This window comes from Danio rerio, chromosome 17, assembly GCF_049306965.1.
Source record: "Danio rerio strain Tuebingen ecotype United States chromosome 17, GRCz12tu, whole genome shotgun sequence".
Lineage (NCBI taxonomy): Eukaryota > Metazoa > Chordata > Actinopteri > Cypriniformes > Danionidae > Danio > Danio rerio.
Genome location: NC_133192.1, coordinates 55,483,830 through 55,510,390, shown reverse-complemented (window position 1 = coordinate 55,510,390; position 26,561 = coordinate 55,483,830). Strand labels below are relative to the sequence as shown.

The 26,561-nt window shown below is 39.9% G+C and overlaps 1 protein-coding gene across 4 annotated transcripts; it reads left to right on the top strand.

The window, feature by feature from the left end:
- Positions 1-4: 4 nt before the first annotated feature.
- On the top strand, positions 5-23,902 carry znf292a (zinc finger protein 292a). Of its 4 annotated transcripts, none has more exons than NM_001105141.2 (8): positions 5-366; positions 1,123-1,277; positions 4,135-4,213; positions 8,714-8,849; positions 8,945-9,147; positions 13,776-13,912; positions 17,117-17,255; positions 17,344-23,898. In NM_001105141.2, the coding sequence occupies exons 1-8, from the start codon at positions 232-234 to the stop codon at positions 23,299-23,301; spliced, it is 6,942 nt and encodes a 2,313-aa protein (NP_001098611.2). In that variant the 5' UTR covers positions 5-231; the 3' UTR covers positions 23,302-23,898. The 4 variants fall into 4 exon arrangements, 3 of the variants coding, with proteins under 3 accessions (NP_001098611.2, XP_005169931.1, XP_073782905.1); XR_012392604.1 differs by having other exon boundaries at positions 217-366; positions 13,776-15,775; positions 16,333-17,255; positions 17,344-17,846; XM_005169874.6 differs by having other exon boundaries at positions 217-566; positions 17,344-23,902.
- The last annotated feature ends 2,659 nt before the right edge of the window (positions 23,903-26,561 follow it).

Genomic DNA, 26,561 nt, shown 5'->3' with positions numbered 1-26,561 from the left:
TATTAATTATGCCGCTTTGACGTACTTCATAACAGTTACTATGGCGACTGCTTCACAGGCACACATATTAAATATGTCTAGTAGTAGGTAAACCGCAAATTTTCTCTTGAATATTAATTAGCCAGTGCTGACGTTGCTCGGTCAGCGAACGCACGGGTCATGAATATTTGGATCAGGCCTTGGCCGTAGTAGTTTGAGATATTTGGGCTGCTGTGTGTGAATGCAGCGAAGATGGCGGAGGAGGAGGGCAGCGCGAATGAGGCTGTGGCCCTCAAACACAAATTCCAGGATCTCATCTCTGAATTAAAAAGGAGCTCCGAGTCGACGCTAGATGCCTCCAATAGTTTTTGTCAGGATTTCTGCCAAGTACGGTTTTATTCATGCGCTTAAGTCTGTCAGTCTTTGTTCGCGGACGATGCTGCATGTTTGCATCGCTGCACCAACGATAACAAAACTAACAATACTCGTGCAGTTGTTGATCAATATGATGGGGGAAAACCTAAAATCTGTGCGCTGGAAAGAGGGAGCGTGATTGTTTAACAGTTTTTAAAGCTTATGCTCATTAGGTTAGTATGGATGGCATGGTCACAGCTCCTGATGGCTAACACATTAGCTTATTGTAGCAGCAGTAGCCCTTACTTTCCACCCAAAACATTATATATATATATATATATATATATATATATATATATATATATATATATATATATATATATATATATATATATATATATTAGCATGCATGTGTGTTTTCATAATTTAAAAACATAGAAACTAAAATCTAAAGTTAAGTCTTTTTTTGTTAAAGAAAACTGCTATGAAATAAGCTTATGCATGTATTATAAATGTATTAACTTAGAAATAAATCCTCCAGTCAGTCAGTAAATTCGTTGAATTATGCTACATCTTCTCATTATTGATTACAACATGGCCTCCACCTCATCAGCAATAATACAAGCATATTAATTTAATGATTTTTCTCTTATTTCATAATAATAACATATCTTTGTCGGTAGTATTTGTGTGCAAAACCAATCATCTAGTTATACCAGTGACAATAGAAGGCTGAAATGCTCATTATTGACCTTTTTTATTTATTTATTTGTTTTTTTTCTTCATCAGATTTTGATGCATCATGGATGTCAGTGGAGACCAGATGAAGACCTGCTTCCTCTATTGGAGCTGTACACAGCAGCTATAATGTGCTGCGCTGAGGCCAGTCCGTTCCTAAGTCCTGAATGTGAACATGTCACAGATGTGCTGAACAAGTTATCGTGGTATGTTTTTAACCGCATTCTCCCTATATCAAGCATTATGGGTTTGGATGCGCTGGTAATGTTCAAGAACACATTCAATACTCTTATTTAATTAAGCAATCACTTTGTATTATTTTGAAAAAAAAAAAAAAAAGTAAGTTTTCTACAGATCATCATAATGGTAGTTGTAATAATAGTTATTCAACTTACTAACCTGCGAAAGGTGCCAATAGTCTGGTGATAGTTGTTTTTAGACTCGATTTGATTTGATTTTAGACTATAATAATAATTTTTTTTTTTCATTGTTTACTGAATTTCTAATTTCTTGGTCATCAAAACCTGCTTGCGGGGTGTCTGTGTGCATAACATTGTGCAGATTATACATTGGCAATCACGGGGATCTTTTTTTTCTTCAGTTGTTTGTATAATACATACGCATGCCTGGTTAAACCATGTATATTTAATTCAATTTCAGTGGTTTCATTGTTATTGGATTCTGACCTACAGTAATCTCTGATGGACTATTTCAACAGACATGCGATTCTCAAAGATGACCTATTTTTGAAATGATACCGCAAATATTTGCAGAATGGTGATAAATTTGCACTGCTGCATAGATATTGACGATTTCTAAAGGTTGTGCTAATGTGTGAGCATAGGCATCTATTAAAATACACACTATGAGCCTATTTAAGTGCACCTTTAGGCTTTATGTTTATACAAACACCAATTTTGAAAGAAAAGTGTCTTTTGAACCCTTATGGTGTCTGTTCTTTTGGCTAGATCGATTTAGATCGGTGTCCTGACGTTTTATCCTACCCATCAGAATATGCTGCCAACACTGTATTTGAATGGTTCTGAGGGTGGAGTTAGGGATTAGGTAGGTTAGGGCGATATTACAGCTTCATATCACACTACTCCACTATTTAAATTTACACTAGGAGTAAAATCTGATGTGTAGCATATTGCATCATTAAATTTGTTACCTACTTAAGGTCGCACAATCTGACGTAGTAGAATAAACTGACAGAACACAAACCAGTTTTAGACCTCCAACAGAATGTCTTCTCGGTGCCTGGTGGATGCAATCATGCATTGAGAATGGTGGTCTAATTTACATCTACCGGCCACTTTATTAGGTACACCTTACTAGTTATGGGTTGGACTCAGCTTTGCCTTCAGAACGGCCTTAATCTGGAAGTATTCCTCAAGAGATTTTGCTCCATATTGACATGATAGCATCATGTCAGCTGCAAATCAATTTGTCAGCTGCACATCCATGATGCCAATCTCCCGTTCCACCACATCCCAATGGTGCTCTATTGGATTAAGCTCTGGTGACTGTGGAGGCCATTTGAGTACAGTGAACTCATTGTCATGTTCAAGAAATCTTGAGATGATTCGCGCTTTATGACATGGCGCGTTTTCCTGCTGTAAGTAGCCATCAGAAGATGGAGACACTGTGATCATAAAGGGATTGACATGATGCTCAATTGGTTTTAATGAGCCCAAAGTGTGCCAAGAAAATATCCCCCACACCATTACAACACCAACAGCCTGAACCGTTGATACAAGGCAGGATTGATCCATGCTTTTATGTTGATGATGCCAAATTCTGACCCGACCATCCGAATGTCACAGCAAAAATGGAGACTCATCAGACCACGCTACGTTTTTCAAATTGTCCAATTTTGGTGAACCTGTGCACAATCCTGAGTCTGTGCCAATACATCTCAAGATTTGACGTGTTGTGCGTTCGGAGAAGCTCTTTTGCATACCTCAGTTGTAACGAGTGCTTATTTGAGTTACTTTTGCCTTTCTACTAGCTGGAACCAGTCAGGCAATTCTCTCTTCATTACCTTGCCTAGGATGACAAAAACCAAATACCTTTTACAGAATTTTTCTAGCCGGCTTAAGATAAAAGGCCTAATGATTACATCTTGGTACTGAAAAATAAATGGGGAAAACAGATTCCAAAGTGTGATGGAAAGACATCTTGATGAATATGCTGCTGTTCAATTGTGGATGCATACTCTTAACCTTGTGTAGCAGCCATAATGTCATTTTTACATTTATTACTTTACACACTAGATGGCGGCATGTACTGATCTTAGGACACTAATATGAGAGTGTTGCAGTTGTGAGATATTTGAGAATTAGGATTTTATGACGGTAAAATTTTTGATTTAACATTTAAATTCTTTAATGTTGTAACCTGCAGGGTAAATTACTCACACAAAATAATATTGAATATTAAGGTATTAGAAGGCATTTCATTAAATGTTAAAGAAGTCATTTGATTAAATTAAAAGTGCTGAGCTATTGGCAAGTTTTGCTTACTGATATTACCTGTACATTGAAGAAATCAGTGGTAAATTATTATTATTATTATTTTTTTAAATCATCCATTACCATTACTGCATGTCAAGGGTTCTCAAACTTGGTCCTGGAGCTTTCACTCTAACTTGTCTCAACACACCTGCAAGGTTTTTAGAAAGCCTAGTAAGAGCTTGATAAGCTAACACAGGTACCTCTGATTGGGGTTGGAGGTAAAAGCTGCAGGACAACACCGGACCTCCAGGACGGAGATTGAGAGCCCCTGCTATATTAATTTCAGATACAGAATTTATTCAAGCAACTTGGTATGCAGAACAATTGGAGTTTTACATTTGTAAAGCTTGCTTCAGTTATTAATTTATTTTTCCTGTTCGTATCAGTGCTTAGCATTTCATTCTTTATGGTTAATAATTGTGCATAATTGAGGTTTATGTATACAAAAGAGTCAATTTTTGCTTTCACTGTTTAGACAACAGTGTATAAGTAAATGAAGTGAGTGAACATGGTATAACTGACCTATCATGTTTTTGTTCCCTGGTAGGAGCTGTCTGAATCTTCTGTTGTCATTCTCCGAGCAAATCCCTGGTGCCTTATGGGAAAAATTTCAAACTTCTGTCAAGGTTGGGGACCAGATTACTCCACATCAGTGGCATTAAACCCAATTTAAGTGTTCACACTTACCTAATGCTTGATACTGATTGCAGGTTTGGCATGCTATCCCAGGAGAGAGCCCTGAGCTTGGAGATATTTGAGGTTGGGGCTCCCTCTTGGTTAGTTAGTACAGAATGGGGTCTGAGATCAGGTGGGTCTCGAGAGCTCCTCTAGTATGGGGGGAATTAGGGGGAGATGGGGTGGATGGAGGGATTCTTAAAAAACGAAGATAAGGGAAGTAAGTAAAACAGGCTATTTGTTTGGGTTTGACTCAGAGCTGGGCGATAAAATTGGTATCGGTAATTATTGACCTTACACCATCATCAATTTCAATAAAAAAAAAATGATTTAGTATGAAATTTCTGTATGAAGCGCTATAGTTTTATTAAAATGTGGCTGTGGAAGTTTGTCATTTCCAATGTAGGCGTGTGACTTGCAGGATGCGCACATGAGAGCGACAAACACATGTTGTGCAAGCGGCGCACAAGTGACGCACCTAGTTGAAAACATCTGAACTTTTCTGTATGATGCAAGCGCGCCGCTATTCATTCGAGTAGAACTAACCAATCTGATTCACACTTTGTATGGAATATAAACATTTTAGTAATAACGGTAGATTAATTACCAGGGATGTAACGGTATCAGAATTTCACGGTACGGTAATACCTCGGTATGAATGTCACGGTACGGTATTTATTGAATCATTTACAGGAAAAAACAAAACTTATGAAAATACTCCAAAAAAGTGCCAAAAGTGTCAATGACATACAAATTAGTCATCTATCTGTAAGCTTTGAAACAGGAACTTCAATTTTAATAACAAAAAAATATTAAACCATGTAAAAAAATTAAGTTTCAATTTAGTATCGTTGAAAACTCATCACATTCAACATTTAATCACTCACTCACTTAGATAGAGATGGGTTTAAAGGAAAATTATCATATAAATATAATCTGGTAAAAGCTGGTATCTCTGGGTATTTACAATGTCCCCTGCAACAGAAAAAAAACCCTCTCATTTGGGACTGAGGTTTCTGGGACAAGAGAGATATGACGCGACAACACAGCTGATAAGAACTCGCGTGACAACACTGCTATTCAGTACGCGCGCGACAACACAGCTGATAAAAACTCGCGCGACAACACCGCTATTCAGAACGCGCGCGGCGACAACACCCGCTTTATAGTTTTAAAGCTCTTTTTCATCCCCGCTTCTAGCAGCACACTCCATTTCCGCATTACTGGATCTGTAGCGACAACAGACCGCAAGGGATGATGGTCAAGCATGGGCTGATGGGAATTGTAGTCCCGTTCGCTTCATTCGCCTGAGCAAATTTTCTCAGAAGACCTATAGTTTTACCGAGTCATGCGACTTCGGTAATATCGAAAAAAATTAATATTGCGGTATGACGGTATTTACAATACCGTTACATCCCTATTAATTACTAAGGGTGTCACGATTTTGATTTTTAATCGAAATCGATCGAAATTTATGCTCAACTTCGATTATCGAATCAAAAAATAGAATCGTCGATGCTGCCACACCCCCATGTCACGTCAGCTTGGCTTGCCAAGCGGGAAAAAAACACGCTTGTTAAAGTGCTTGTTAAACTGCAGACGCAGGAGACCCGTCGACAGAGCTTAAATCCTCTCCTCTTTCAATGAAGTCGCCGGTGTGGAAGTATTTTGGATTTCCAGTCAGTTATGTTGACAACGTTCGTGTTGTCGACAAAAACAAAAAAACACAGTTTGCAAGCTCTGCTATGTACGTATTATGGTTGGGATGATAGACGATGGGCGCATCGCGATCCTCCGCCCCGCCCCCGTTGCAAATCCGCTTGCGAAAAATACACACTCAGGCCCTGTTAACACTAATATGTCTTTGTTTTTAAATGGCATTTTAGAACGACAACGATCCACATCCTCACTGGCGTGTAGCATTTCTGAGCAGCCCTCCTTCCTCACTACCGCTGAAAACACACACCACTCATTCAAACACACACACAGACACAGACGCACACACATTGTCATGCGCTCGAGACAGCGGGTCAGTAGACTGCTTCCATCTTTTACTTTCACACAAGTACTTAGTCATTTTAGCGAACACCTCAGATACTGTTGGCTGGTTCCTGTTGGTTGTGCACCTTTTTTACTGACGCCATTATAACGACACAGATCACTGCCTATTCACGAGTCCCGCAGAAAAAGTGATTGACAGGTGGTAATTATGTGTGTAACTTACCTTTATTCATTTACTGTATGATTTGTTTATGGGTAAAACAAAGACCATGCAGGTCAGGTAGTTTAAACGGTAGGCTACAAATAATTAATTTGTTATTATTAATTAATTATTCATAATCGAAATTCGAATCGAATCGTGACTTATGAATCGAAAATGTAATCGAATCGAGGATTTGGAGGATCGTGACACCCTTATTAATTACCTCAGACAAACACAGAGCACCCAAACTAGAGCTGCACAATTAATCAAAAAAACATCGCAATCTCGATTCGACCCCCTAGACGATCTTAATCCAGCATTTCTACGATTCTGCCAATCATATTTTCAAGTTCAGGAGAGAAGCCAGGGCGGCTGCACGAGTCTTTATTGTTTCACACACGTGGTTCAGCGACATGGACACCTCCAAATGATGTTAAAAGAGTCACATACTGTAATTACAAGGTGTAATTCACCCAAAAATTTAATTTTTGTGTTTATATAATGATGTATTCGCGGCTGGGAAATCACACGTGACGTGAGCTGCTGATTGTGCGGGCGCGCGCTCTAGTTAATGATAGACGCGCACGCGTCTACTTTAATAAACAGAACCTGCTTATGCCGTGAGTAACCGGTAATAAAGTTGTAAATAATATTCAGTTTGTGGCACAGAGTGATCGTTTGAGAGCCGCGTGTGAAGTATGAACAGCACTTAGCAGTGAAAATGAAACCGAAAGCGAGCACATCATTTAAATAATCATATCGCATTTTAGAATTTTGACTGCGACAAGTTTTTTCCTTTCATAGCAAACACAAAGTTGTGCATGAAAATAAATGTTTACAGTGTCAGTATAACTACTCTAGCCTATATAATGTTGATTTTACCAGTGAATCAAATGGTCTAATAATGTTGTCAATGACAGATTGCAAGCAAACATCTCAAACATAATTCAACATCACAATTATTATAAGTAGACTAGAATTATTTATAGAAACCAGTAGACTTACACATAATATTAATATTGTTGTTTTACCATATGTTTGAGAAAAAAACAATAATCTCACATTGAGCTTTATTTTACATCTACACAATCCTGAGAGAATCGTGATCTTTATTTTAAGCAAAAAACAAAATTGCGATTCTCATTTCAGCCAGAATCGTGCAGCTCTAACCCAAGCACTGCAGTGCTTTTTACTCTTCTCCATAAACTTGCAACAGAGCTGCAGCAATGGATGTCTGTTTGTCATCCTCTGAGAAAATGGTTGATGGGTCATCTAGTTAGAGGAGTGCGAGCACAAAGCCCATTGTAAATGGTCAAGAAATCCACGCGCACATGCTTGTCACTTTAGGTCAGAATAACAACACACGTGAAATCGTGTGCTGTAGCTATAGCAGCAGTGAGGAGATTGTAAATAAAAATTTAAGTCGCCAGAGTGGCTTTTTGGTTTCTTTTTTTGTGCATCCCAGCCACTAGCTCCCCATCTAAAAGATTGTTTAGCATAGAGGCTAATATAATCATCATGATACATTTTTTTTTTTTTTTGCAATATCGCCCAGCCCTAGTTTGACTTCATCTGATTGGTTTGTAGTTTGATTTTTGATGTGAGACCAGCTGTGGTAAATCATAGCACGTGATCCTCACGAAAATAATTGATAAAACTGCACTAAGGGGCCGATCAAAACGAACACGCTTTTTAACCAGCGTTTTTGCATGCTGGTTATGCGCACTGCACGCCTCGCATTTTTGCCGTTGTTCGCTGTGCGCTCGCAGTTAAAATAGATTCAACTCTGAGCCAAAAAAGTGTGTTACATCAGTCAAGTATTTTTCATTCTCCAATCAAATGAAAGCAGGGGTGGGGTTTCCGTTAAGGTGACAGCAGTGTTTGTGTTGTCAAGACTTCAGAGACTTTTAAAAATGAAGGAGAGACTAGTGGTTGCTGTTTTAATTTATCCAGAGCTGTATGACTCGCAAATCTTGAATATTACAATATTATTAAATATTACTAATATAACAATATCAACAGCAGCACTTGCGCACAATACGCAGCTGATTCAGTCGTTGCCTAGTGAAATTTAAAAGAGCAACCCGCTGCTTTTTTCTTGTCAAGAAAAAAGGCAGTGTAGTGCCCCTTGCCTTTTTGGAAGGTAAAAGCGCGTTCGGTGTGATCAGCCTCTTAAACGCTTCTGAAATTAATATGAAAGCCTGGTTCACACTACGTGACTTTAAAGTTTTGCTTTCTCTTTGTGCAGATGGCTCATGGCATTCTTCAGGCACATGGAAACTCGCAGCTTCAGGCCCTGTTGACTCTAGCAGAGGACAATGGCATATGGTCCAATGCCACGCTGTGTAGCATTCTGTCAAATGACCTCCCTAATGTGGAGAGAGGTAAATTGCTCTCTTTGTCAGATTCTTGCGTATTTCATCATGTTTTTTTTTTGGTAATGATGTTATTAACATGATGGGATGTTCATCTTCCATAGTACATGAGTTTTTATCTCGAGAAGGAGCTGAACTCCTTCATATGCGTATAAAGCATCTCATCAAAGAGAAGGATATGGAAAAGGCTGCAAGACTGGCAAAGACGTGTGCAGAGTTTCCTGAATTTGGAGGAAAGAAGAACTTCAGACAAATCTACCTCGTGTGTCTGTGCGAAATAACACCACAACAAGAACTCATGCATGAGGTGGGGCTCTTCATTAATGTATTTACCTATGCTTCTAAGCTTATTTACAATGTCCCTGCAGAAAAATCCAGCTTAAACCAGCCTAGGCTAATTGGCTGGTTTTAGCTGGTCGACCAGCCTGGTTTTAGAGGGGTTTTGGCCACTTCCAGGCTGGTTTCTAGCCGTTTCCAGCTATTTCCAGCCTGGTGCTATTTCCAGCCTGGTCTTAGCTGTTCAGGCTGGGAGATGACCAGCTAAAATCAGCTAGACCAGCCTAGCTAAGCTGGGAGTCCAACCAAAACCAGCTATGTCCAGCTTAAACCAGGCTGGTCAAGCTGGTGTTAGCTGGATTTGGCTGGTCATTTTCCAGCCTAACAAGCTTAGACCAGGCTGGAAATGGCTGGAAACCAGTCCGGAAATGGCCAAAACCCCTCTAAAACCAGGCTGGTCAACCAGCTAAAACCAGCCAACCAGCCTAGGCTGGTTTAAGCTGGATTTTTCAGCAGGGGTGTCTCTGATATTTGACTTGTAAAAAACAAAAATGTATAGAATAAATGCCCTGGTATACTTTAAACGGAGTTCTTATGCAGTAGGTGGGGTCGTAAATGTGTCACGCCACTCGAGTGACAAACACAACAAGAATGGCGACTGAGAGAATAACAGTTTCATATACACCTAGCAATTGTAGCAAGCTTCAAACGTGTTTAGAAGCTAAATAAACTCCCCCAAAAAGTTTGTTTTGGTGAGCTGTCGGACTGCCGAACTGAAAACAAACTTAGTTTTGGCCGGATTTTGTTTCAAATGAAGTCATTTCAGTTCTTTTTTCCTATTTCATTTGAAGTATAGACCATTAAGCCGCCTTTCCACTGCACACGACATTTGGACACGACTGTCGGAATACGCCCGCTTGTGGCAGCCGCGCAGTATTTTCAGTGTTGTCGTGCACCACGGGGGAGAAGCTGATTCTCACGGTGTCCGAAATAAAGAAGTGCAAAAGCAAGAGCCTTTATTCTGTGCGTTTACATAGTTTAATGGATAAATGAATACTAGAAACTCATAGGCCGCTAAAATATTGGAGGCAATGTGGAGACAACATTAAAAAGATATATTTTTATTACTTTCTGACTTACATTTATGAACAGAAAAGTTTTTTTTTTAATATAGATTTTTTAACCAAATAAACTTCTATTTCTCATCTCGCGCGCATGGATCTGCTTGGACAACACTGAAATACATCGTATCCGGTCGGCCGGTCGCATACGGTCTAGTCACAGGAGTTCAAATATTTCAACGTATTCGCAGCTCAAGTCGGATCCAAATTTTACGCATACAGAGATGATCGGAACTCAACGCAGCTTGGAAATGAATGACTTCCGGTCTGTCGCTTGTCGTTTGTCGTCTGCAGTGGAAAGGAGGCTTTACAATGTCATTGGCCCATTAACATTTCCTGCTAGTCCTGCTAGTCCTGCTACTTCATAACAGTAACAAGAGGCAATGCGATCATAACTTAATGTTGAAACAGCTATCACAATATTATCAATATGTGGCTTTTTTGGATTCTCTGAAGCTATAAAAATTAAAAATATAAAACATGAAATATGTCGGGACCATTGTTTGATGGTCTATACCGGGGCTTTAAGTGTATAATGATACATTTTTGTTTATTTTTGTTAGGTTTATTTTGTAGTATTGTGTGAAATTGTCACCTCCGACAGAGACAGAAACAAGGATTTTAAAATGGATAATTAATATTTATGTACATTTTTGAAGTTTTACTCAACATTAGTATATTATTTTATTTTTCCTGAATCATAATCAAATTTTTATTGGGCTGAAAATGTTCACTCTACAAGAAAAGTCCTTGAATGACTTATTTTTATTCAGAAAAAAACCAACAAAAACATTGATGCTTTAAATGCAAAACAATTTAATTAAAAAAAAAAAAAAAAAAAAAATATATATATATATATATATATATATATATATATATATATATATATATATATATATATATATATATATATAATAAAAGTAATCTATATGAAATGAACATTCTAATCCAAGTCTCCTGTAGGCATATTCCGGTATAAAATTCTGACGGTATGATAACCTTGGATAAAAATATCAAGGTTTCACGATTTCGCGGTATTATGATTACTGCTCAAATATATATATTCTTTTTAAATGTCTGGGTAATTTAAAAAATCTTTTTAAACACAATATATTTTTATTTTAAGAAACATTTAAAATATTTTGGAGCAGTAAACATGCCAGGCTATATAATTCAAATGAATTATTGACTTCTGCTGTCTTCAGATTTTTTTTTATAATTTAAATGGCATCTTTGTAGATCTTTTCTGCTGGAGATACTGTTGTCCTATAAAACAAAAAAGTAAATAAAAAATATTACCGAACATATTTAAAAGGCTTTTAAACTCGCCTTTCAGAGTAAGTTGTTATTAGTTAAAGGGTCACGAAACACCAAAACACATTTTTTGAGCTGTTGACAGTCGTATATGTGTCCCACACTGCTAAAAACACTATTAGGACACCTTTATTTCACTAAAAAGTGTAAATTGGTTGTTTTTGCGTTATTTCAAGCAAATTCGTACTTCCGGTTTGAAACAAATTTTTGAAGCTGCGTCACGGTCATGACATAATAGCGTGTATTCCAGCGTGCAGACTGGGCGTCTCTGCCAGAGTGTGTCTTATTACGTCTTACAGTGTGATGCATTAATGCATGAGTAAGTCTTGGTTCAAACCAATCAGCGCGCTCTATTGTGCAACTTCATTAATATTCATTGCTGTCAGAGTGTAGACGGCAGAGACGCCACGTTGTATTGGCAAAACAAGCATGAAGTGTTGCTTTTATAGTTTGCTGCCGTTAAGTTTTGTTTTCATTTTCTCTCTGTGAGATCTCAGACTCACGCATGAATTAACAGTGTACGCGACGCTCGACAACAATAACTTACGTGTCTAAGGAGGATTATTGTTTACCTGAGAGCTGTTCTCATCTGCAAACGCTGAGATCTGGATTCGCTTGTAGTCTCCTCTAAATAAAGACGCGGCTCTAGCTCTATTTTATTCGTATCAAACAAACTATTGCACCGAGTGTTAACAAGTTAGCACTAACAGTTACAACCAAACTATAACCTTGTGTTGGATTTACTGACCGGAATAACACACGCGGCTTTCTGATGCTACCTGCCGTGTGCATCTTTTTCCGGGAAATGCTGAGTTTTTTTTCTCTCATTCGCCGTGCGGTATCAAACATTGCATGAAAAATCCACGCTTAGAGCAGATCCTCGAATCAAATATCTTGTTTGTCGGGAGGGACATGAATGAATTCCCTGAATAAAAGAGCCAAACTGCAGTTAAAGTCCAACATTTAATAATTTGGCAAATAATTCGACCACAGATGTCCATGTAAACACAGTCACATTGTCCGCTGTAGGTTTGTGTTTTGACTCTGAAAGTCAGCGTGCCCAAATAGACACTCCCACACCAAGCCTCTTTTCTTCCTCCGACACTACCCCCTAAACAGAGCTGGACACGCCCACTTTTTTTTACTTTTTCCAAAGTAGAGGTGTGAAAACACCCTGCTGAAACGAGGGGGTTTCATGGCCCTTTAAAGAGAGGGTCACCAATGTATATTTATATTAAAATCTTGGTCCAAATAAAGAAAACTTTGATGAATATTCAGCTGTATTTGCAAAATTGTAAGTCAAACATGGTTGCTCCTCAAGAACGAACTGCTTTCTCTTTTATCATGACAGGAATGTAAAGGATTATTTAACATATAATTCACGTGTTACCTTTTGGATTAAACTCTCTTAAACCAGAATCATAGCAGAATATCCTGTTATGTCTACTTCCCATGGCACTTATGGTTTAGAACAAACCTCTGAATCTGTAAGAGTAACATAAACAATATGTATAGCAGTGGGTTGTGAGTACCAGGATTGAGAACCTCTCCTCCACCCACTTAAAAGCCTTAAATCCTGATCATCATGCAAAATGGTGTCTTTTCAAAATACTTGGATTAAACTGCTCTTCTCATTTGAGTTACTATCACCATGTCTCTTTGATGACCTTTCAGTGGAGGGACAATTATATTGGAAAATATGAAATGTATTATCGCATATGTGCTTCAAAGATAAATGGTAGACATACTGGTTTAGAGCACCGTTTTTCTGGGAATTAGTTCTAAACCTCTGAAATGTCTTTTGTCCTTTGCATTTTTTAACAATGTGCTTTTTTTTTTTTACCCAAACCTATCTTCTATGTTATGTATAATATGCATATATAACCTATAATTTCCAAGTGTGAATTTCAAATGTGGTGTGACAGTCAAGGGGTTAATTGATTATTATTACTATATTATATTTATCTAAGTATTTAGTACAGATAACGTATAACCCAGTGTTTCTCAACCATGTTCCTGGAGGACCATCATCACTGCATGTTTTGGATGTCACCTTTGTCTGTCACACCCATTACAGGTCTTTTAGTCTCTGCTAACGAGCTGATGATCTGAATCAGGTGTGTTTGATTAAGGAGAAATGGAAGACGTGCAGAGCTGGTGGTCCTCCAGGAACGTGGTTGAGAAACACTGGTATAACCTAAACTTTCTCTGTTGTGTTTTGCAGATAAAGGAGGTAGACTGCAAAGAGGCCCTGGACATGATTTGTAATTTGGAGTCTGAGGAAGATGAGAAAGGAGCTCTCAGTCTTTGTACTGCATTTTTCAAGCGTCAGCTTCTCAGTGGGGATGCTTATTGTGCCTGGTAAAGCATTTATTCTACCAATTTCTCTTTACTTTGAGTCACTTTTTAATGTTTTTTAATATGATATTTCTAATCTTATAAATTGCATGATGTTGTAATAATTATGTAATCTAATTATTATACTTTTAAAATGGAAATTATTGTCAGGGTTGTGGATGGGGAAAAAGGAGCGAGGACTCAAATGCAGGGAAATGGGAATTTATTATATAATAAAAATAAAATAAAATGCAAAATAAACTACCCCGAGGGGGAAAACATTAACAAAACAAATACATACACATACAAACAGGACTGGGCAGGCTGGCAAGGATGAGGACTGGAAACACGACAGGACAAGACTTCAAACAACACCATGTGATGACGAACTGGCCCAGGACAGCAAACATGAGGGGTTTATAAACTGTAGGAAATTAACACAAACAGTTGAACATAATTAACTAATAATGGGTTAACAAGGAGGGTGGGACTAGACAATAGACGGGAGAGCGCATGACACAAAGAGACAACACAAGCCATGCGCTCACGTAAAACAAGACTAGAACACGCAGCCAATGAGATAACTCATTAACCGCGTGTTCATAACACCACAAGCACGCGGTGCATGTAAACACGCACCACATGCTAAACACAACACCAACAGAAGACTGAACGAAAGACACGAGTACACGATGAATGAAAACGCTCACCGTGCACTCACACACGCAGCGTGCATGTTTCATCCCAGCGCCGACCAAAACTGAAACCAACTAGACTGAGACACTGGGAATGAAACACCACGCTGCAGACAGACGAAAACACAAACACGAGTACAAGAGCTCACGCAGAGCCCGCGCGGCCGCATCAAGCGGGAGCGCGCACACTCTGCGTACACCCACGACGGCGCGCGCGCACACGGAGACACACAATTACAAAAACAGGACGAGACAGAGCTAGTGTCCGAGCTCTGCCACCAAGACAAGAATTTACAAGACCAGAGTGGCAGAACCCTGACAATTATAAATACAATTAGTAGCTTTTTATGATTCAGCAGAACATTTATCATACATAAAGGCTTACGGTACAGCGTCTAAGCATAAACTTTATTTTTGTGAAGACCAGTGGCCACCAGTGTTTGGTTAACAAAGAAAACTGACATTTTAAACAACATTTGAAACGACACAATTCTTGAATTTTGGGGGGGACAACTTAATTTTTTTATGTTCATTTAATTTAATCATTAATAGTTTATTATTAAAACTTTTTTTAATGGTTTGTGTTGGGACATTTGTGTCGAACTAGTGTTTTTGTTGTGGTGTTCTCATAGCCATTTCATAATCTTACATTATATTGTCAGTTTTTTTTCTTTCCTAAATTAAACATCACCAGATACTCTTAACCAATAGGCTATATGCACACCGACTTTTAATTTTCAGCCAGGCAGCCCAAGTGCTTCTGGTAAACTGTCTTTCCGTTACAAAATTGTCACGTTTAAGATCTGATTTTTTTTTTTTTAAAGTGATCTTCACTGCCTGTTAGATGTACGATATGAAGTGGGTCTGCGATTGGACAAGAAGCATTGCATTAAATGCATTTCCCCCTTCCATGTATTTAAAATATGACCATTTATTTTACCCTAGTATTTTCAATGGAATTTCTGCACTAGCTGGTAGCTACTGACTGTGCTTGTGGTTACGACGGTGACATCTCGTTTTACATTTGAACAACTAAATAAATCTTTAAGTCTGTTCAACTGAATGTATTGTGATTACATTACAACATCGATGCTGTAAAAACAACTTTGCGAAATTAAAACTAGTCACATTAAAGACTGATTTATACTTCTCCATCAAGCGCACACGTATGCTCCGGTGTAACCTGCGCGGGGTTAAGGCTGATTTATACTTCTGCGTCAAACGTCGGCGTATGCTACGGCGCTGATGCATAGCCCTTCGCTGTGGTCGTCGGCGTCGCTGACGTGCACCTCTTAAAAAATTTAACTACACGTCGTAACGACGCGTAGCGTAAGCTCTGTGATTGGTCGGCTTGGTAGCGCTGACGAGCCTGGGCGGGACCGAGAGCCGCGTGAATGGTGCGAGCCTGATGGAGCGATTGTTTACAAGTGTGGAGTCCCGTGAAGGAGCTCCGGATGTAAAAGTTTTGTTTTGTGTTTACCTCATAGTTAAAGTTGTTGCACGTCCGCTGGTTCCTGCCTCAAAATGAGCGAGTTTGAGCCACTTGTACATCCCGGAAATGTTCAGGAAAAGCAAAACAACAGCGCAGAAACTCGACACAGAGGAACATTTACACCTCACTGCCAACTAGCGTTTCGGAAGTGTTAATGCAGACCAACAGAGACAGCTCGCAGAAGTATAAATGCACAGCCACACGCGTTGCATGCGCCGTGGGTTACGCCGGTCACTTGACGCAGAAGTATAAATCAGGCTTCTCAAAGCTTGGCTTGGTAGCGCTGACAAGAGTGGGTGGGACTAAGAGCCGCGCGATCTCGTTGGAGCGAATGTCTACAAGTGCGAGACCTGTGAAGGAGCTCTAGATGGAAAGTTTTGTTTTGTGTTTGTGATTTAAGTTGTTGCATGCCGCCAGTTCCCACCTCAGAATGAGCAAGCCACTTCTACATTGAGGTAGTGTTTTGAAAAACAACACCAACGAATAAACTCAACACAGAGGGACGTAACATAACTGCCAGCTAGCGGAAATGTTATTGTAGAGCAACAAAAACAGCATGCAAAAGTTTAACGCCCCATTCACACGGGGCTTCAGCGTCAGCGCTTGACTGAAGGCATGTCTGAAGTTGGGGCTGAAACGATCGTCATAGAAGCGTCTGATTGGCTGACGCTTCCGTCGGCGCTTGAAAAGTTGAGCTAGTCCCAACTTCAGCAGCAAGCAACGCCTTTGAAGCGGCGCCGACGGATCCACAATGATGTTCGGCAACGCCTGACGTCATCCATTCAAAGTGAACGGGAAGCGTTGACACTGACGCCCCATGTGAATGGGGTGTAAATGCATAACAACACGCAAAGCATGCGCCGTGGGTCACACCGATCAGTTGACGCAGAAGTATAAACCAGGCTTAAGCTTTCACTGAAAGTTTGTTTGCTTTAAAACTCTAGCTGGGCATAGAGCTCAGTAAAAAACTTGAGAATCACTAAACATTGTAGTGCTTGTTTTCATTTGAAATCAATACATTAATCATTGTATACCTTCCAGGGAGCTGACACTGTTTTGGAGTAAGCTTCTAATAAGGCTGGAATCAAAACAGGCCTTTTTGGAGCAATGCAGACTGTTAGCACGCCTCTCTGAGAGCGTGTACCATATTCTGCTCCTCATCAAAGTCATCCAGGCTGAGGTTAGAAAACCTTTCTTTTTTTTTATGCCAGCATGTTATGGAATCCAAATCTTTGGCAATCTGATGACTGACATTTTTGTTTCCCTAGGTTGACACCGATGGGCTTTCAGTGTGCATCGAAATGTGCATTCAAGCGCTGAAAATGGGAGTTCATGACAACGAGGACTGCAATATCACTATTTGCAAAACAATATCTTGTTTGCTGCCTTTAGACTTGGAAGTAAAACAGGCTTGCCAACTTACGGAGTTCCTGATAAAGCCATCTTTGGAATCTTATTATGCTGTTGAGACTCTTTTTAATGAGCCTGACCAAAAGCTTGACCAGGAGGATCCACCAATTCTAAATTCACTACGCTGTGACTTGTTGCTGGCCTTAAAGATAAAGTGGCCTTTTGATCCGGAGTTTTGGGACTGGAAAACTCTAAAACGTCAATGCCTTGCTTTGATGGGTCAGGAGGCAACCGCTATATTGTCTTCTGACAAATTCACTGACAGTGATGACAATGAGTTCCATGACCTGGATGAGAAATATTTCCAGCATTTTACTGATAACCCTTCTTACGAACTCTTTGAAGTTGGAACAGAAAGAAAGAAGAAGAAGAACGAATTTAAGAAGGTGAAGGAGAAGGGATTTGTTTCTGCTCGATTCCGCAATTGGCAGGCTTATATGCAGTATTGTGTTTTGTGTGATAAAGAGTTCCTTGGACACCGAATCGTCAAGCATGCATTGAAGCATGTGCAAGACGGGGTTTTCCGTTGCCCGATATGTGCTAAAACCTTCGACAGCAGGACAGTGCTGGAGCCCCATGTGGCTTCACATGTAAAGCAGTCATGCAGTGAGCGCCTTGCTGCAATGGGTGTAAGCAAGAAACGCACTGACCCAAAGTTGACACCAGCTAGCAGCACCTTGAAAAAGGAAGAGCACTACAGCGACACGGCTGCAAAAGTTAGCCAAGAAAATACTTGCAATAACAATTTATATACTTCAATTGGTAGTACCAGCACAGATGTGAAAAGCAAAACGAAATCCTCATCATCATCGACGTCATCATCATCATCACCAAAGCAGGGCAACCCTATCCGGGATGTTAACAACACTAAAGATTGTTGCTGTCCTGTTACAAGCTGTCAAAAGGTTTTTAAATACTTTAGGAATTTGGTTGCTCATGTTAAGGCCCATAAAAACGAGCAGGAAGCAACAGACTTCCTTCAACTACAGAGCCGGAAGGCAATGTGCCAATATTGTCACCGCCAGTTTGTTAACTTGACCCATCTTAACGATCACGTACAAATGCATAGTGGCGATAAGCCATACTTTTGCGTTCAGCTTGGATGTAATTGCCGCTTTTCCTCTCACGCTGAGCTTCTGATGCACAGAAAATTACATGCTGAATTTCAGGCGCAGTGCGCATATCCAAACTGTGAGCGAATCTTCAATGAGACCTACTTGCTGTATGATCATGAAGCACAGCACTACTTGACGTTCCCCTGCAAAAGTCATAACTGTGACAAGGTGTTCTACACATTGGCTGAGCTAGATTTGCATCAGAGAGGGCATGCAAAGCAGGTGGACCACTCTGCCATCGATAGGCGCTCACATTTACACTTGGAAGTAGCGCCTCAGGCTTGTCCTGCTTCCGAGCTGCCTCAGAACCAGATTAAAGATTTTACCCCAGTAGAAATTAAATGCTCAGTTCAAAACATTGCAGGCACAACTCAAGATTCCACAGTGCAGCCTGAGCATCTTGTACTACACACAGCCCAATTGAAAGAAACGGAAAACAATTCTGAAACCTCTGCAGTTGAGCCTGAGTCTACGACATCTCACTGTCCTCAGAAGTCAAAGCGTCTTGAGTCTTGCTATGTAAAATTGAAGCCCATTCCTATTAAGTTCAATGACGCCGTATATTTGAATACACTAAAGAACGCCGACACTGAAACTCAAGCTCTACTGAAAGATAAGAAGTTGTTTTCTTTCATAAAGATTCCGCTTAAGCCTCCCACACCGAAGTCTTCTCTTGCTGTGACAAAAGAAAACCGAGAAGAACACCTGACTCACATTTGTCCATTTGAAACCTGCACGCGGAAATACAGCACCTCAAAAAGTTTATCAAGACATGTCAAAAATGTTCACGCAGAGGCCTTTGAGGAGTGGAAGTTGTCAAAGAAGTATAAAAGGATTGCGCAAGTTGCGTCAAAAAAGTCTTCGTCTAAGCACATGACCACTAATATGCCAACTCCGTTACTGGTAAAAAAATGGAAAGGCTGTTCTCAAAAAACAGAGCGAGTAAACTTGCAGGAATCAGCGATTCAGAGTCCTTCCTCCATTTTCACTAATCACGTTAACATGCAGTCCATAGGTACTAAGTTTTGTTCTCAATTTGAAAACCCTCCAAGTGCGGCATCAACAAACCAGAGCGGTCTGATGCAATTACCTGATGCTCAGGCATGGGCATTGCCTTCAATGGAGAGTTTGAGTTCAGGTTTTTCCGAGCATGGTTCTTACAGCTCTACCATTTTATCTGAGAACCAGCACACAAACCCATCATATCATTCTGATACAATTTTAGATTACCCATCTGCCTCGTCTTACGATGACATCATTCCACTTCCGGGTAATGCCCACGCACCCTCAGGCGTGATGAATGAAGCCTCAAAATATGTCTCAAGCTCTCTTAGGGTGCTGCATGCTCTTAATGGCGATCAGACTTGTGACCTGTCACAGGTTGAGTCGAGCGTTAATCTCGAAGATATTTCCATCAGCAATGATTTGCATGCAGGAGCTCTGTCCGGACAGAACGTCAGCCTGTATTTTCCTTCAGAGGCAAGTTCTGTTTCAATGCAGTCAATGGAAAATTCGAACAAAGAAATGAGCTCGGAGTGTACCGATGCAGCGTTCGCATCAGAAATCAAATGCATGTCAGATATTTTAAACCCTAACTTTAAGGAATCATCAGAAGATTTCTTTGGTGCTACCCCTGTGAACGATGATAAAACTCCAGATGATTTTTGTAATCATGAAATGGCCCTGGAAGGACCGGAAGGAATCACTTCAGATGATCAGACTGTTTTAGATTCTGGTGAAAATAGGAAATGCAAAAAAATTAAATCATCAAAAAGAACCAAATGGCCTGCCATAATACAGGATGGGAAGGTCATTTGCTGCAGGTGCTACAGAGAGTTTTCAAGCACAAAGTCTCTAGGAGGTCATTTGTCAAAACGTTCCCAGTGCAAACCTGTAGACGAAATAGATCTTACTGCTGATTTACCAGTATCGTTTCTCGATTTTCTAAATGATCCTGACATTTCAACAGTACAAATGCCTCTACCAGCTAATGATATACTTGAGGACAATCACAAATCCTTCATCTATGCACCATCAGAATCAAGTACCTTTAACGATAACACCTTAACAAGTGTGCATGGCACAGAGAGCATCCCCAACATTAATGCTAATGAGCCCTCTCAAGACCACTCTGAGATAGCTACAAATCCCAATTTGTTTAATTCCCCTGTATCTAACACAGCCACAGAAATGATAGCTGATACTGAAATTATCCCTGAAAATGCTGGTGAGGATGGAATTATCTTAGAAATTGAAAGGGCATTACAACGCCTTGATTTAGTAGATGTACTCAGTGATAAATCTGTACCTGAGAGCACTAACTTGCAAGAGCTGAGCTCTAAAAGTGACACCAGAAATGATCAGCAAAACACAATTAAAGATCCTGTCCAAACTGAGCAGAAAAGTGTTTTGAAGCCGTTTAAGTGTAAAGAAGACGCATGTACGTATGGAGCCATGACAAAAGAAGCTTTGTTTAAACATTTCAGCCGTGTACATGATTACAGCGATGAGAGGATAAACGAAATAAAGAAAAACCCTGACAGATTAGCACCTTACGGCTGTCATCTATGTTCAAAGACATTTACCAGAACCACAGGCCTTAAAATCCACTACAAAAACGTCCACCATTTTTCGAAAGATGAAATTTCTGTCTTAAAAATTGGTCTTGGTTTTAGAAAGCCGAAAAAACCTGCCCCTGAGTCAGAAACCGTGCATTCCGCCCTCATTGACAAACAGGCAAATAAATCGGAGAAGATTCAACACCAAGTCGATCCCAAATTGACTGTTTCAACAGTTAAATCAAATGTTGATGGCAAACCTAAGATTGTTAGCAAAAAAAAGAAACAAGCCACAAAAAGCTCCCTTACAGTCGGCACCACTAAGTCTTGCAAAACTACGGAAGAGACGCAGAAAAATGTTGGAAACCTTGATCGACTTTCGACCACATGTATAAAACTAGAAGCCCCAGCTCAAAATGCTGAGAGTCATGCTAGTGATTTAAACCATCCAGGTATATTTGGAGCACAGGAGTTGAGTGGTCTTAGTAGTCCCCATCTTTTTAACAAAGTAAATGCCACGAACGAAGAATATGCAACTCCACAATTTTTCGGACAAATTGGGACAAAATCAAGTGTGACTGAAGATACTCAGGAGAAAACGATGGCAGTTGGTAACACTGATTGTGGTGATTCGGTTGATGTGTATCGGCCATATCGATGCATTCATGAGGGATGTGTGGCTGCCTTTTCAATCCAACAAAATCTCATCCTCCATTATAGGGCTATGCATCAGTCAGAATGTGATGAAAAGAACAGCGCTAAAGCTACCGATGGAGTGTTCCCGGTGCAGGAATACAGATGCCAAGTCAAACAATGCTCAAAAGTTGTGTCGAAAGTTACCAGCTTGCTGAAACACTATCTTTTGCTCCACAGATGCACATTGGAAAAGGCAAGTGCGTTGCTCTCTGGTGTTGAGGTAGGCACGTTTCAGTGTGACCAGTCCAAATGTTCTGCTCACTTCACGTGCCATTTGAAGTACATTGATCATATCAAAAACGATCACAAAGCAATAAAGGTTTCAGTCGATGGGGACTTTGAGAGCGTGAACCTCACATTCGGATGTCAATTCAAAGGTTGCGACCGGGTATATACGACAAAGTCGAACCTTCTTCGACATCTCATGAAGAAGCATGATGCTACTTTCGAAACCATGAAAGCGAAACAAGAACATGTGGGGGACAGTGTTCAAACCAAGAAGTCAAGTGCAAATCCTAATTCCAACAATGGGAAGGAAAATATTGCGAAAGACAAAACTAAAACGAAGAAGAAAAGTTCCAAAAAGAAAGAGGACAAGGCTCAAAGCCAACGGGTAACCTTAGAGAAGCCTGCGCTTAAATCCAACGAGGAAGCATCTGCTTTGTGCACTCAAACATTTCCTCTACAGTACCCATGCATGATCAAGAACTGTGATTCAGTAATGAATGATGAACGGAATATATTGCATCATTACACCACTCATGGCCTCACGGAACAATACATTGAGGATCAGAGAAGCCAGTTCATATTTTGCATTAAAAGCAGTGAGATCCCCGCAGCAGATAGTACCTCACAAAATGTTGAGGTGAAGGAAGCTCAAATCTCTGAAGCTCAAAACCCGAATTCCGACGTCAGTTCTCAAGATGTAGGCCCAGAGCCTGCAAAAGAGGTTGAAGTCAATGAAGCTGTTACCGCAGTTCCACCAGTAGTCAAGAGGAAAAGGGGTCGTCCGCGCAAGTCAGATTGTAGAAACAAGGTTTCTGTAGAACGAAAACAAAGTCTTCGCAACTGCTCCGATGAGCACGTTAAGTGTATGCTGAAAGTCTCAGGATCCATATTGAGAGCATCCAACTCCCAAGGAAACCACAGAAAGAATAAAGTCGCACTAAAACTTTACAAGTCCTCGAAGTTTCAGACTACCGTCCTGAAGTTCAGCCAAAATCCTCTGTCCAATCCATCGAAACGACTGCGAAAACTCAAACCGATCATCCGAACGAAAGATCAAGTCAAGCGCGTCGTTAATTTCCGAAATCCTCTAAAGATCGAGAGAGTGAACAATGTTAAAATTGTCATGTATAAAAACCAGTCCCCTGGTTCTAGACTTCTGCTGAAGCAACTTCAAGATATGCAGCCTAGGGTCATCCTGGAAAAGAGGCTGCACAGTTGATGGTTAGAGTAGAGACGTTAAAAACAAGGCCTTGCTCTCAGGACCACATACTGTGTCACATGCTGCTGACAGGTACATCCAGATACTCTCTTGCATTTATAGTAGTTCCAACACATTGTTAATGACTTTTAATTAGTAGAAGAGAAAGCAAAGTTTTGTACAATATTTAACGTTTTGATGTACTATTATGGTTGTGCTAAAAAAAAAACCTTTTGTATTTCTGAAATTCTCTGATGAAAATTAGATGAATTTTTTTTAAATGTACAGTTTTGTGTAGAATGAAAAAGTTATCATCTATCCCTGTGGGATTTTTTTTTCTTTATTTTTTTTCCTTTATTCGAAAGTATTTATTTTTAACTTAACAGTAGTGTTTCAACGTACTTGTCTTCCACCTAACATTCAATTTAAGTAAACTGAATGCTCAGTGTAAATTGTGGCATCCACATGAATACTTGGTGTCAAATCGTGGTGTTTGCAATTCTGAGAATTCTCCCGTTATCTAAATTGAGGTCAAACGTTTCAGTGTGAACATTCACTGTAGTGAAGAAAAGGACAGAGTACAACATAAGGTGGGTAAAAATAAAGAATTTAAAAGAATAAACTAGTATTTTTGTGTGTGCGCGTAATATTGTAGCAAAAGTGTATGCACACTAGCATGGATTTACTTAGTGGCAGAATCAAAAGGTCGCTGAGGTTGCTCATTTCTCAACCGTTGAGAAACAGCATTGATTGTTAAAGTTGAGAGTTGAGGATAGGCTACTGCTTTGAGAACTTTTTTAAGTAAAGTAAAAGGCCCTCTAGTATAACTTTTACATTGTCTAGCTTGAGTTTTTATACATTGAGTCCATTTGGGAGATGTTTTTATTGAAGGTAAACATTTAGTCAGTTATTGCTTTCCCTGCAAAATACATGCAGTAGTCAACATTTGAAGTGGATCCAAAGCTTTTATGAAAGTTGTTCTAAAAATATTCAACGACACCAATTCTTGTCTTATCTTGACAAGCTTTTTTAAAGGTTGACTACTGTATGGACAAGTCTTTATTCAATTTCTCTTTAGTTCGATTATGACCTTAATCTGATTAAATTAATCAAAAATTGCTGTTTACATGGTAGACTCAGGGCCGGAGCAAGCTGAACTGCCGCTCTAGGCAGAGGACGATCACGCCGCCCTCAACCCCAATGTGAAATCGAAAGTGAACGGTTCTGAAAATGAAGTGAGGTGTCGCGGACCTCTATTCTGCTGCCCTATGCGCGGATATAACTGAGGACGCGCGGGTGCTGAGGGAGGGAGGTGTTGCTGACGTCACCCTCTCTATTCTGCCGCCCTATGCGTGGCTATAACTGAGGACACGCGGGTGCTGATGGAGGTGTCGCTGACGCCGCCCTCTCTATTCTGTCGCCTATGCACGAATATATCCTACTCAATGAAGGTTTTATTGCAGTTACACCAGTAGTCAAGAGAAAAAGTAGTCATCCGTGCCAGTCAGAATGTAGAAACAAGTTCTCTGGAAGTCTTTGTAACTGCTCCGATGAGCATGTTAAGCTTTCATCAAAATCGCCCTAAAACTATTCAACAACACCAATTCTTGTCTTAGGACAATTATGACAAGCTTTTTTTAAAGCTCCACTTTAAATGTTGACTATTGGATACACAAGTAAAATGGACACTAAATTGAGGAAAAGACAACTTTGCTCAGTCAAGATTCAAGGAGTGAGCGCGAATAAATGACACTAACCAAGCAAACTGTTGAAAAACTAGTTCAAAACATCAAATCTTGTAGGTCAACTCTGATGTATTTTTCAGTCAGAACTAAACAGGTTGCTGTAGTCTTTCACAGTACTGGTAGCTTTGCTAGAGCACCGTGAAAGGAAAATGTCCCGAAGGAAGGGAAGAGGGGGTCTTTTCAGCGGTGTTCTCTTCAACAGAGAAATGAATTGTGCTGACTCTTGTGAGAAATCATTTAAACCATAGGTCTCAAACTCAATCCCTGGAGGGCCGCAGCTCTGCACAGATTTGCTCCAACCCTAAACAAACACAGCTGATCCAACTAATCAAGGTGTTCTAGACTACCTGAGACTGTTAAGCAGGTGTGCTTTGGAGGTGGTTGGACCTAAACTGTGCAGAGCTGCAGCCCTCCAGGAATTGAGTTTGATACCATTGATTTAAATGGACTCTCATGTGTCATGTGATTGGCTGTTTGCTTCATATGCCACACTTTCAGCAGCATGCATTCCAGAGTTAAGCCACAGTCACGCTGCACTTTTCACCCTATGGACTTCCATTCATAGGCATCCAAATGTGGTAGACCGAAACGCAAGTTCATGCGACGAGTTTCACATGCTGCTGCATTGAAAAATTCAAGCTTGGTGAACTCTGACCTGCAAAATTGCTTTACGTGATTGCAAGAGACCAACAAACATGACCTCTTTGTACAGAGATTTAAAATATAGAGCAATCACTTGCTTTAACCTCTATTCATCTTGTTAAACCCCACCTTTTTTTTGCAGTGGCGTACAACAGAATGTCAGAAGCACTCTAGTTGAGAATAGGCTACTGCTTTGAGAACTTTTTTTAAGTAAAGGCCCTCTAGTATAACTTTTACATTGTCTAGCTTGAGTTTTTATACATTGGGAAGTCCATTTGGAAAATGTTTTTACTGAAGGTCAACATTTAGTCAGTTATTGCTTTCCCTGCAAAATATACATGCAGTAGTCAACATTTGAAGTGGATCCAAAGCTTTTATGAAAGTTGTTCTAAAAATATTCAATGACACCAATTCTTGTCTTATTTTGACAAGCTTTTTTAAACGTTGACTACTGTATGGACAAGTTTTAATTTGATTTCTATTTAGTTTGTTTATGACCACAATCTGATTTAATTAATCAGAAATCACTGTTTACATGGTAGACTCGTAATCAGAGTATTGTCTTAATATTTTTTTAATTATTGGTTTAAACGTACTCATTGAAGGTTTTATTGCAGTTACATCAGTAGTGATGAGGAAAAGGGGTCGCTCGTGCCAGTCAATGTAGAAACAAGGTCTTTGGAAGTCTTTGCAACTGCTCCGATAAGCATGTTAAGCTTTTGTCATAGTTGTCCCAAAACTATTCCGTTCGGATGCCCAAACTCAGTCCTGGAGGGCCGGTGTCCTGCAGAGTTTAGCTTCAACTTACCTCAACACACCTACCTGGACGTTTCTAGTATACCAAGATGGAGCTTGATTAGCTGGTCCAGGTGTGTTTAATTGTGGTTGAAGCAA

Bases quoted from the DNA above. Each gene is read 5' to 3' on its own strand.
- znf292a (NM_001105141.2), top strand. From the start codon at position 232: ATGGCGGAGGAGGAGGGCAGCGCGAATGAGGCTGTGGCCCTCAAACAC. The intron at 367-1,122 runs GTACGGTTTTAT...TTTCTTCATCAG, and splicing joins TTTGTCAGGATTTCTGCCAA to ATTTTGATGCATCATGGATG. The intron at 9,148-13,775 runs GTGGGGCTCTTC...TGTGTTTTGCAG, and splicing joins AACAAGAACTCATGCATGAG to ATAAAGGAGGTAGACTGCAA.